We start from the raw sequence: 12,300 nt of genomic DNA, 5'->3' as shown, positions 1-12,300 counted from the left end.
ATATGTATGTAGTTACCTATCGTCTTACATGTACGACAATCAAGCATCAGTTGTATGATTACAGCTCGCGGTTATGAGTAATCCAAAGACGATGACACTTTATTAGCAAATTATAGTAAGGATAGAAATGAACGAAAAAAAAAAAAGGATATAAGGACAAGGAAAAGGGAAGGCTTACAAAATGTAATATAATCTATCAACTCGCGCGAGGTGACTTTGGTACTACTGAACGGACCCAGACCGGTACACTCTCGTATGTCAGGCACATACACAGAAGAGACCGCATCTATAATATGGAATGTCTCATGTAACCAAAACCCTTTTTTTTTCATATTCAAACAAAGGCTTGGGTGAATTATCTTCTCGGAAGAACAAATATTTAAAATAAGATTTCTTCCCCAATCCTCCTCACCTCCTAATTCTTCTATAGTATTGTAATCACATATGAACTATACCAAAACCAAACTCGTAAGAGCAAGAGAGATAGCACGAATAAAAACCAACATCTTCGATCGAGTCTTTCGAATCGACTGAATTTATTTGCTCTTTTTTAATTCGTTTCAATTTATTTAAGTCTATAGGTACGCGAGTCTGCCGATGGTGTGGATGAGGATCGCGGTGATGTGTGTTTTTTTAATTATACTAGGCCGCCGTGTAGATGGATTTAGGTACCTTAATATCCGTACGCCGTGTGGTATGTTTACTATCGTATAGCTGAAAGGGGCTGCTTTTACCTTGATTTGAAATATCGTAAAAGATTTGTTTCTCTGAAATGTATACTTCGTTGATCGGCCTTCAGATATACATATGTATATCTATGGGTTTTTGGTGCTTTACTATGTACCTATATCTATAATATTCTACAATATCTGTATGTGCAAAGTATATGCATTCAAAAGAGGTCTTCGAGTGATATGTCTGCCTATAACTTCATCTGGGTTTGTTGAAACTTGCCATAAATTAGGACATTATTTTAAATTACGGTTTGATTGGGGAGTCGAAGCACTTCAAATGTGTGTGTGTTAAATTGGGGGGGGGGCGATTGGATCTGATCAGGTTTAAACAGATCTAATCGGATCAAAACTTTGAACCGATCAGATCTCGTCATTTTTTACTGATCAAATCTTATCCAAATAAATAAATGAGAATCTTTTTTGTCATCATCACCATTATGAAAAGTTTATTTTGTAACAACATCCGGCATATTGGCTTTCAACGTCAACAATACAGAAATTAAATTAACAAAAAAAAATTAACAAATAGCAAAGAATACACGACAAAATCTCAACAAAAGTGTAGCAAAATTCACAAAAATATAACAAAAGTTCAACAAAAATATACTTATTAGTAAAATTTTTACAAAGCATAACACTTGACAGATAAATTATAGCAAATCATAAATCCTTGCACAAATTAGGAATAGGAACAGCTTTTCACACATTTTTTCTTCATCTTCATGTATACTTGCATGTATTCAAAATTTTCCCCAAGTATTTCATTTTTGATTATTTCATAAACTTTACAATTTACATGAATCTAAAATACGAGTATGTTGGATTGTCACATTCACATTACAAGTGTCACATTTTTTGAGGAATTTTTCAGTAAAAAGTAATCTATGAATCAATGCATTTTTTTGTACCAGAGGATTGAAATACCTACCTATTTTTAAAAATGTGAATTTTTGACTTCAATTTTGGAATTTTCTCAGCCTATGAAAAAGCGTTAAAAATGAGTTGAAATGACGTAAAAACACTCTCAAAAGCATAAAAATCTGAAAAAATTTCCAAAAAGTAATAAAAATTTTGTGAAATTTGCTTAAAGTGCTTGAAATAGTGTTAAAAAATATATTGAAATGACATAAAATCGTGAAAAAATCATCTAAAACTGCAGGTGCCTTCAATTGATATTGAGGAGGGGGTCAGGGGAGGAGAGAGACAAAAAACTGAAAACCCAAAACCCAAAATCTATAAGTCTCAAACCAATGAAGTGGATCACTAATCTAAGTAAGACCAAAAGTGAAAACTTATCTGTTGAGAAAACTTTCAACTGAGATCGAAAACATTTCATCGGTTTCGTCATCTTTGGTTGGGAAATGAAGATAAAATTTTTGATTAAAGCTAAATTGTGAAAATACAATTCCCTCTCATCCCTAAAAAAAATAAATTTGCAATTTTTCAATTTTTTCAAATAGTTATTTTTTTCCTCATTTATTAAGTTTCTGTGATTTTTTTTGTTCAACACCACATTACGTGTACCTCTACCTTGTATGAGAAAGATCATCTGTAAAAAATTTCTTCTGCCGGCTGCTTGCTAACTCAAGTTTCAAGGTCGTTTCGACCGTCAACAAACCATACGTTAGGAAGTTGGCGAAAAGTTACACGCTATTTTACCAACCACTCGAATCGTTTACAAATATTGAGAATTTGACAATGATGAAATCACAACAAAAATTTATTAGGTCGATTATCTATACACCACGTACCTATACGCAGGTTTTAATTACTCGAAAAGCAAAAAGAAAAAAATACTTGTACGATTAATCGCACCGTTGTCATCGACAACGTTGTCGTAAAAATACCGTCGGCAAGTTTTTTTTCTTCGGATATTTTGTATGTTTTAACGCAATTAAATGGCGTGAAACAACCTGGCGCCTACTTCTAGTTTGATTGATAAGTCGTTAAGGTATGTTTGATTAGTTTTATATGATTTCTTTGTCATGTGTGATATATGTTTCTTGAAATATGATAGCGTAAAAATAACAGACATTTACGAGCAAAATACTTATTACGAATACCGAATACGATCGGCAAGTTTTTCTAGTGGTTGAGTTTGTGTATCGATGCAAACTTGAGGTATCGTAGATATGAGAAGCGAAATACGAATTAGTAGGTGTATTATCGTAGTCTGCTATATTTTTGAAAACGTAAAAGGAGCCAAGAATTTGGTAAAAATTAGCGAAACTGTGATTCGAATAAAAATCGGTGTCTAGATAATGGGCTAGGGCTATTCTTTAAGGACCAGTCGAACGTCAGACTAAAATCAATTCGATTCAACTTTTACTTAATTTCTTATTGAAATTGTAGGTTAGGTATAAGAAATGGTAACTGTTTTATTTTGCTGTTGCTGGAACTACAATGAATCTTATCAGGTTGATGAACCACTTCCCTCCCGCCCTCATCACTAAGTATTCGTCTACTAGCGTTATCTACAATACATCTGATGATGTTTTACCTAGAATTCTCTATACAAATTTGTAGGAGGTGGTACAATAAAAGAAAGCATGTCAATGCAGTTAATTCTACCTGGCTTGTGAAAGGACGAAGAGGCGAGAGCCTTTGATAACATTCAATAAAAGTGTTTGGTGGGGTGTTTGCGATTTTTTTTCTCTTGAAATATATTATCATTCGACACTCGTGATGTGATCGTCACTCGTCAGTTCCGGTTTTAATGCGAATGTGTAAGAAAGTGATACATTTTCGAGCCGTATTAACAGGGTTTTTCAATTCAGTGCGGATTTTTAATTGTCAACAACGTGCGTTTAGTTGTGGTTCTACTCGTGAAGTGAAAAAGTGGAAATGGAAGATTTTGAGATGATGTTAGCTTCGCCTACGCAGAATGATGTTGGGACGATGTATCCTTTGCAGAATGATGATATGTTTGTAAGTGATTCTTCAGAGTTCAGTTAGTTGTTTTTAAACTATAGAGTTCGGCGTTGGTGGTGCTCATTTTGAGAAAATTTAGCTTAAGTGAGCTCGTATGTTGAGATCTTCGACTCGATGTTACAGATTTATTGATCTTACAGGTCTGGTATAAGTAATATCTAATTCATTTTTGAGTTCTGGTTACAAAATAATGAAAAAAAACAGTATTTTTGTGTCATGTGTGGTAATTATTTAGTTAATCAAGTTCGTTAGTTTTTTTTCAAATTATTTTTGATTTTTTCTTTCGAATGTTTTATCATTTCTTTAAAGATAAGAGTACTTTCGTCAAAGTTGTAGGTACCTATTTTGAATGAATTTCTGTAAAATTCTTTTCAGAAGTGGTACCTATGAACATTTATTTTTTCTGTAAACAGAAGAGTTGGAAACAGAAATACCGAATAATAATTTCAAATTTTCAAAAACAGTGCTTTTATGCAAAAAAATTGAATTTCTCAATATTTAGTCGTTAGTGTTTCGCGAATTTCTCAAGTTTATTTCCCCATTCTTTAAAATATCAGAAAACTTGGTCAATCGAATTCAACTCATCTCGAGCGAAACAAGAGCAAAAGCTTTGAAAAAATTGATAGCTCGAAAAAATACCTGAAGGTGGAAGCTCGTCGGTAAATTTTTACTATGTATACCTATTTTAATTTTGCAGGTACATACTTATTTCGTTTTCATTACACGTGATATATTGTTCTTGATGTGAGAAAAAGTTGATTTTCATGGCTGCACTTCTTACAATTTTTTAAAGTTTGGCCTCAAAAAGTAAAACCTTTTGAAAATTCATAACTCGTCAGAAAAGTGAGTTAACGTTCAGAATTTTTGATCTTGAAATTCAGTTTTCTTACCCTATCATTTTAAATTGAAAGATTAAGAAAAAAGAATTGTTTTTTTTCTTCGAATGCTGATTAATCCTTTTGTTCTTGGATTAAGGTTTTCAAAGAATTATTAGCAATTTCTTGTCTCATGGTGTTGAAAAGTCCTTCGGTGTTTATTGTAAAATTTAGAAAATACCCGCATTGATATTAGGAATAAAAAAATTTCACCTATCTACTCTACCTAAATATTATGGACAATTTTTGTCAAATTGTGCTGAATTTTGAACAAATTTCAGCTTCACATTTATCAATAATTGCATCATTTTTCATCTTACTCGTACTATGTGAATGTTAAGTTCTTTTTTTTTCAATTTCGCTGCAGTAAACCTCGTTGTTGGACATCGAGGCATCGCAGCAAGAAAAAATGTCGAAACAAATTTTTCAGCAGAGCGTATTTTTGTTCATCAGATGACGGTTGTTTCTTTAAATTTTCAAATATAAATATGAAAAGTTTACGAAATATGTAATAATATGTCAACTGGATTATATGGCTCACAAATTCAATCATTCAAAATTTTGAGGGGAAAACCAGCATCGTCGTTGTTGATTTAGATAAGTACATCTCTAGAGTGACTGATCTCCGATTTTGGAAAAATTAGGGAAGGGATTCGTAAAAAGTTGTGGGTTGATGCCAAACGAAAGCGTACATTTTGGATCTCTGAATCGAACTTCATTTTTCTATCTGGATTCTGTGTTCAACATTTTTAGATTTCCTCCCCAAAAAAATGTTTTCAAAAGATTTAAAAAAATGCGAGCTCTTCTTTTCTCCAACACATCTTTGATTTACTTATTTTTACTTAGGTAATTAGAAAAAAAATCAACCAATTTTTTCCCATTTGTAATCGATTTAAAAGTTGAAATTCGAACCAAAAACCTAAAATTTTTCTCACGTTTTCTGAACATCTCATAATTTTTTTCAAACCGCTCCCACCACTCCTCCACCCCCACTAACTTTTCGCCAAAAAAAAGTTGTAGAGAATTGATTAACCTGTAAACCTGCAGAAAAATCGATGAAAAATTCTTCATTCTAAAATTTTTCCAAATACCTACATTCTTGAAAATTACACATTTTTATACGTGAACCAGGTATCACCTATAGTTATACTTACTTTTTGAAAATTTTAGGTATCATTGAAAGCTCTGGCATGGAACACCATTTTTTTAAATTTTATCGTACAAACAAAATACAAATTAGGCTGACAATGAGTTATACATTCTGGATTTTCGTAAAAATGCTAAATGTTTGTGAAAGTTGATTTTTTCACACGTGTTCGCGTAGGTATATTACCTACTCGTTGAGATTTCCCTGTATAGTATTAAAATTTCAGTACCTGTAGGCCTTAATACTTGATAAAATACAAGTTTTTTTTTGGTAGGAAGGTGGGACAAAATAAGTAATTGTGTTTTGGAATACCAAATTTCTATTTTCCTATTTTGTTGACCAACTTTCAAGATTTCTGAAACCGATTTCAAGAACTTATAATATTAGTCTAGATGACTGAAATTTTGGTTGGATTTTCACTGAACACTGATTCCGCAAGAAAGGGGTTAAATTTTGTGCTACTTTTCTCACAAGAAATTTATCCACACCATTTGTATGTAAACCTATATTTCTCACTGCAAAATGATACAAATTGCTTGACGCCGAAAGTCAAGTCGTACAGATCATCGACCTACTTGTTAAATTTTCATTTTCGTTCGTTGAAAACTCTCGCAACCACACGAAGGAATTTTTCAATCAACGTTGAGAAAATTCATCGCGTAGTCGAGCTCATCATTTTCCTTGACGTATTTTCTCAGTTTATTTGCGCTATAACTTTGAAATTTCGTAATCGCGCTTTTATTATTCTATACCTGTAACTTCTGCTTCTCTCTCGTAATTTAATACCAAGGTGTTTTGATAAATGAACTTGGAAATAGAAAAAAAATAGAAAACGACTGAATTCGTTAGCTGTTCAATCAACGATATTACACGATGTACGTACACATATATCTCTCGAATCATTAGTAAAATACATTTTTCTTCGCTCGCGATATCTATTTTGAAATTCGAACAAAAAAGAGAAAAAAAATTGCAAAAAGCGATCAACAAACAACCGTAGGTATAGGCATGCCTATGTGCTTCTTAATTAACGCGAACTGATGAGAATTTCTCATTTATCGCGCTTAATTCTTCGATAAATACGTATTCGGTTGACGTTCGACAAATTTTTTAAAAACATACGTTTCGCCTGCCTGCCTATAGCTGCCTCGTGCTCGTCAATTAATATGAAAAATCGAAATTTTCCTCTCGACAAAATTCAACATTGAAAAGGTGTTAATTTTATAGTCTTGCGAGTGAACTTAAAATATGGTTTTTAATTAAAATAGCGTATGCACATGTAACAAATTAACGTGTCGTGAATTGTGATCCGCGTATGGTTTTTTCCTCGGTTTCTCCCTCGAGTAATAGGTAGGTACTTGTAATACGCCATCGATGTTTGAACATCGATACCTACCTGGCTAGACTAGTAACTCTACGTACGTGCAGGTGCGTACCAGAGAATACACTTTTTCAGCAAGTTTTGGTGAGTACGATCAATTAAATCCTTTTCATCCTCGTTTCCTCCACAATCCACAGTAGATGCCTAATAGGAATCTATTATTGTCAAAGTATCGTAATGGCAACATTAATACGCAAGCTTGTGATGATATGTCGATATAGAAGAGGTGTAAGGTAGAAGGGTATACGCCGGGATCGCGATAAAACACTGTAGAAAAACGTATTATACACGTAGTCATTCAGTATAACGATTTGGTTTAACGTATGTTTATCGAAATACATAATACGACGTTCATCAAGCACACACTAACATGTTTCAGGTCGTTTACGAAGAAATTTCGATGACATTTTATTCGAGATGAATAAGTTTTATCGATTTGCTTTATCTGACTTGATGGGTTTTTATAATAGCTTCTGCCAAGATGATGGTATTGTCTTCCCATTACACGAACTAATATTCCAACTTGTCTATAAGTATTATGGTGTATCGATTGGATGATAAAAAAATAAGTTATAAAAAATCATCGTTCATTTGGACATAGAAATTCGGCGCCGCTGCCGAATTACTTCTTGTAACGTATCAATTTACATTAGCCATCGGTGCTGTGCTGTGGGTAAATTATTAGGTGATTACATGTTTCGGAGGGTTGTGTTTTGTAGCCTTAGCCTACTATCGCGAGAGTTGTTGATTCGATGATCGTCGTGCTTTTTTTTTTAGTGTAAATTTTTTCTTTGTTTCGCTTGTCATATTTTTACCCTTTCAATATTTTGATGAAATTGTTTAATAGGAATTAAATATAAAAAGTAGGTACGTGCGTGCATACTATATCGATTGATGCGTGCTTTACCTTGAATCGTTCGGTATGTTTTTAATAATCGATATTATCAATTAAGAATTGTTTTGCGAAATATTCTCCAACTTGTATGTATTGTAGGTATATGGTATAGGATATGGTAGTATACTTAAGGTATTCAATTAAAAGGTTTCTCTTCGGGAAGGTAAACCGCTTAAAGGTAATTTGATTTATGATATTAATTGCAGAATTATTATACGACGATTAGCCATTTATATGCGGTATCCTACCTAACTTATGAAAATGGGTGATTTTTTGATTGATTCCGTCTGCTTGCATTGCACAGGTTTCATTTAACGTACCCAAGTAAGCTGATACATTTACATACACGAAATTAAATCTTTAATCGATATACGCGATGACACGTGATCGAAAGGGTTGTTAATTGAAATTAGTATATTATTTCGTTGTCTACAGTGTATTTCTTATTAGTTCAAACTTTCCTGTGCCTATTCAATACGGACATTTTTCTCATTAAGTACCAGGAAATGAATAATTTTCGAACATTTTTTTGATTAGGTATATTTTTTGGGGTATTTTTTCCTTTCTCGCTTTGGAGTGTTTTTAAATTAATTTTTATATGTTATCCAGTACTTTTATAGCAAGACGTTTTCACTAATATTTCAGGTTTTTGAGCGAGAGGGTAGAGGGCAAATCATTCACTTCAGTTCAAACATTTCCCTCAAAATTCTGAAAAAAAAAGGAAAAAATGAATGAAAATTTTCAAAATTTGATTGAAAGATGAAAAAACAATTTTTTAAAACGTTTTTCGAAAAAAATTGAGATTAATGAACAGGACTGTTAGATAACATTGAAAAATGTCCGTTTTGTTTTTCAAATCAAAAAAATAATTCAATTTTTAGATATTCCGCCAAAATTTTTTTCGCATTAAAAATGAAATCGTTCAATTTGATTTTTTTTCATTTTTTAGACTTTTTCCCAGTGTTTTAAACATATTTTGATTAGTGCAAGAAAAATGTTTCAAAAAGACAGTGTGTCTACCAATATCAGAGAGTGAAAATCCAAGCTGTTTTTCTGCCGTTTCCTGCGTCAAATTTTCTCAGAATATTATCCCTCCTTCTCCTGTTGATGTCTCCTTGATTTGTAGAAAACTCATCCATGCATTTTTCAACAATTTCATTTTGTCGAGATGCCCTTTAAAAAATCAACTCAAATAAAATAAAGTAACATTATAGCGTAAAGTGATAACTTTTTCCGTTTTTTTTTTATTTTCAATTTTTTAGGGTACCTATCTAACAGGATAGGTAGTGAAAGTAGTGAAAAAGTAGTGATTTCTGACTGAAAAGTAGTGGAAAATTTGAAAAATATAATTTCAACTTTAAATACTTACGTCTAGAACCCTTTTCTTATATAACTAGGTACTATGACTAGTGAATTTTCAAAAAATTCTCCCTCGCTTCGCTCGGCCATCATTTTTTCCCTTTTCAGATTTACTTTACTTTGAAAAAGAGGCTTTTAACTGAAATTTCAAAAATATCAAAATTAGTCCAAAAAACCTGATTTTTTTCATGAAAATAACGTCGTTTTACTTCTCGAATCCCATATTTTTCAAAGTTTTTGCCTCGCTTGGCTCCGGTTAAATTTTCTTTTCTATTCCAGAATTTAAATTTTGAAAAAATTATTGTTCCAATTAGGTAAGTATTTTTAAAAAGTCAGAGCTGAAAAAAATAAACTTATCATATCGAAAATGCTCTTGAATAATTTTTTGAACGCGTTACAATTCTGCACTTTTTATTACCTGATATTCCAGAGCTTTTGGGTCTTCTTTTTGAAAATTATTCAAAAATTACTCTTCAAACTTGGAAAATGTCAAGAACTAGAAAAATCGACTTCTCGCATAATAAATAATGCTACCTATAAACTCCTTCTTTCGCTTCGCTGAGGCAAATTTTCTTTTCTTATTTAAAATTGAAATTTATAAAAAATAATTTTCAAATTTGAAACATGCCAGTGCTTACAAAACCAACTTCTGGCATCAAAAATTGATAATTTTCAAATTTCAGTGGCTGAATTTCATTTACTTATTGATTTTTGGTGGATTTTTAAAAATTCAAAGTCGCCGAAATTTTCATGGCAAAATGGAAATTTGGTAAAATTGAGTTGTGAAGCTGAAATTTGGTTCAGTATTTACCTTATTTTTGACTTTTCAAATCGATTGGAGGTGGTTTTGAGCTTTTTTAAGGCCCAAAGTGAGTTTTTATGTTTTCCCGCGCTGAAAAGTTACTGAATTTAATTTTGGTTCTTTTTCACGACAATTTTCACAAAACTGGACAGTTGAAAAATCTGCTAGAGAAAGTTCCAAAAGGGCTTTAAACTACCAGTGACCGATTCGAAGAATCAAAAATAAGACTTCAAGCAACTCTCAATTTTTCAATTTTTAATATTTTTAATGAAAAATGGACCATTTTAAATTTTCAAAAACTCGTCGAAAATTGAAAAATGAAATATTCAATACTTGAAATTTGGCTTTGTGATGCATTTTCAGAAGCTCTTTTCTTCAAAAAAGTCCTGAAACTCATGCAAAAAAAAATGAGATTTCGTGTCAAATCGATTTTTGTTCTAATTTTTTCCAATTCAAAATATTCAAAATAAACACAAATTCATAAATTGATAAACCACGAATCTTTTTTGGTGCTTAGCAGAATTCTAGAAGTCCTGTTTTCATTTTATTTTCGTTTTTTAGCTGAAAAAATCCTTAAAATTATGTATATTTTTTATTACGAGTATTTTTCCCCAAAATTTTCAAGTGGTCACGTGGTCTTACTCAATCATTGAGAAATCCGGTCTGCTCATCTGCAAAAGATACACTACATCGAAATTTATCTTGAGAAACTAGAAAAAAGTCGATCAAAAATCATTTTTGTAAGCTTTAATTTTTTTAGCATGTTTCTAAATACCTACAAACTTTCATCTTTCTCTAACTCCTTCAATTTTAGAGACAGGCAATTTTTATGAAAGACGTTTTTTGTTTGTTTTCAAAAGTTATATTAGAATATTCATCCTTGAACTTTCTTGAGTATTATAATCCCCCCTTCCCTCCACCATTTTTAATCAGAGTTGGAAGAACTGAATAAGGGTATGTGGGTATGTGGGTATATGGCATGTTACCCCTTTCATTGCGCATCCCTTTGACAGGTGACCTTGATAACTTCTGGCATTTCTCATTCGTTTTGCATAATATTCAAAATTCAAGTACTCATTTCTCTCCACACCCTCACCTCACTTAACTTTGAAATCTGCCAAAAACTCGGTTCATTCGTCAATCAGCATGCATTTCCAACCCACCGCATCCAATAAAAATGTTATCCTCAAACGAACACGAACGTAAACACCGTTCATTCTGTCTCTTTAGTAGTAAAAACAACGGACGCATTAAATCGCATGACATAATCTGACAACACACTTAACAAATCGAAACGAGTTGTTAACTTCTTTGTATCATCCATTACACTTGTGCTGTTAAAAGTGCAACTAGGTATCTATTTGGCTTTCGTGTTACTAAACGTTGGAAACGTTTAAGTATACGTACATGAAATGAACACATTTACCGAGGTACTTACTTATAACATTACACAGACCTCCCCTTTCGTTGTTGTTGTTGTTGCCATTCTTTAAATGAGCTTTTTACTTTACGCACCTAACTTACCGCAGATTAGCAAAGTATTTTTCAAAATTTCTATGCATGCGTTATCTATACTTATTCAAGTTTTGGAATTTGATTTGAGTTATGATTTCAGCTCCAACTGCGATTTTTTGGTTTCCATACCAATCAAATGAAATGAAAGAATGATTCCGAATCTTCAAAATGTTGAATTTTTATTCTGATAACCCCATAAGTTACCTATTCTATGAAATTTTCTCAAATTACTTGCTGTCTATTTTTTTTATGCTGGAAATAATTTTTTAAAATTGATTTAAATTTAATTCTGAACTTATTACTCCTCATTTTTGGGTGAAGGAATTTTTGCAAAGTGAATAAAAAACTTACCAAATTTTTAAATTATAAATTTTGTAATAAGAAATTATGACAAATTTAGATACATTTTTTTGTTGAATTTGAAGCTTCAGAAAAGACCTTTTTACGAAAAATTTCCGGTTTTCTTTAATTCTTTAAATAACTGATCTCACAAATGAACAGAGGTGAACGGCGAGGGTTAGAAACACATGTTGATGTACCTAAGTAAAGAATTTCGAAATGAAAAATGGTCTTACTGTTTCCCTGAACGTTTGTAAGGGTTGTTTGAATTAATATTGAGTACCCAGTGAAATTTTGTCCTATTTGGATTCGAATCCTGTAT

General features: G+C 32.0%; 1 protein-coding gene across 8 annotated transcripts in view; it reads left to right on the top strand.

Moving 5' to 3' along the window:
• LOC135836616 (protein dead ringer homolog) overlaps positions 1 to 12,300 on the top strand; it is a 141,207-nt gene that overhangs the window by 46,743 nt on the left and 82,164 nt on the right. Inside the window, exon 1 of one of the 8 annotated variants that reach the window (XM_065351555.1) lies at positions 3,361 to 3,662. The exons of 3 other annotated variants lie outside the window; for them this stretch is intronic. In XM_065351555.1, coding sequence (XP_065207627.1) covers positions 3,579 to 3,662 — 84 coding nt within the window. In that variant the 5' untranslated portion in view covers positions 3,361 to 3,578. 4 more of the 8 variants (XM_065351557.1, XM_065351556.1, XM_065351559.1 and 1 more) reach the window with 4 other exon arrangements.

The sequence above is a fragment of the Planococcus citri genome, chromosome 2, assembly GCF_950023065.1.
Source record: "Planococcus citri chromosome 2, ihPlaCitr1.1, whole genome shotgun sequence".
Classification (NCBI taxonomy): Eukaryota; Metazoa; Arthropoda; class Insecta; order Hemiptera; family Pseudococcidae; genus Planococcus; species Planococcus citri.
This window is presented reverse-complemented; position numbering and strand designations above follow the sequence as displayed.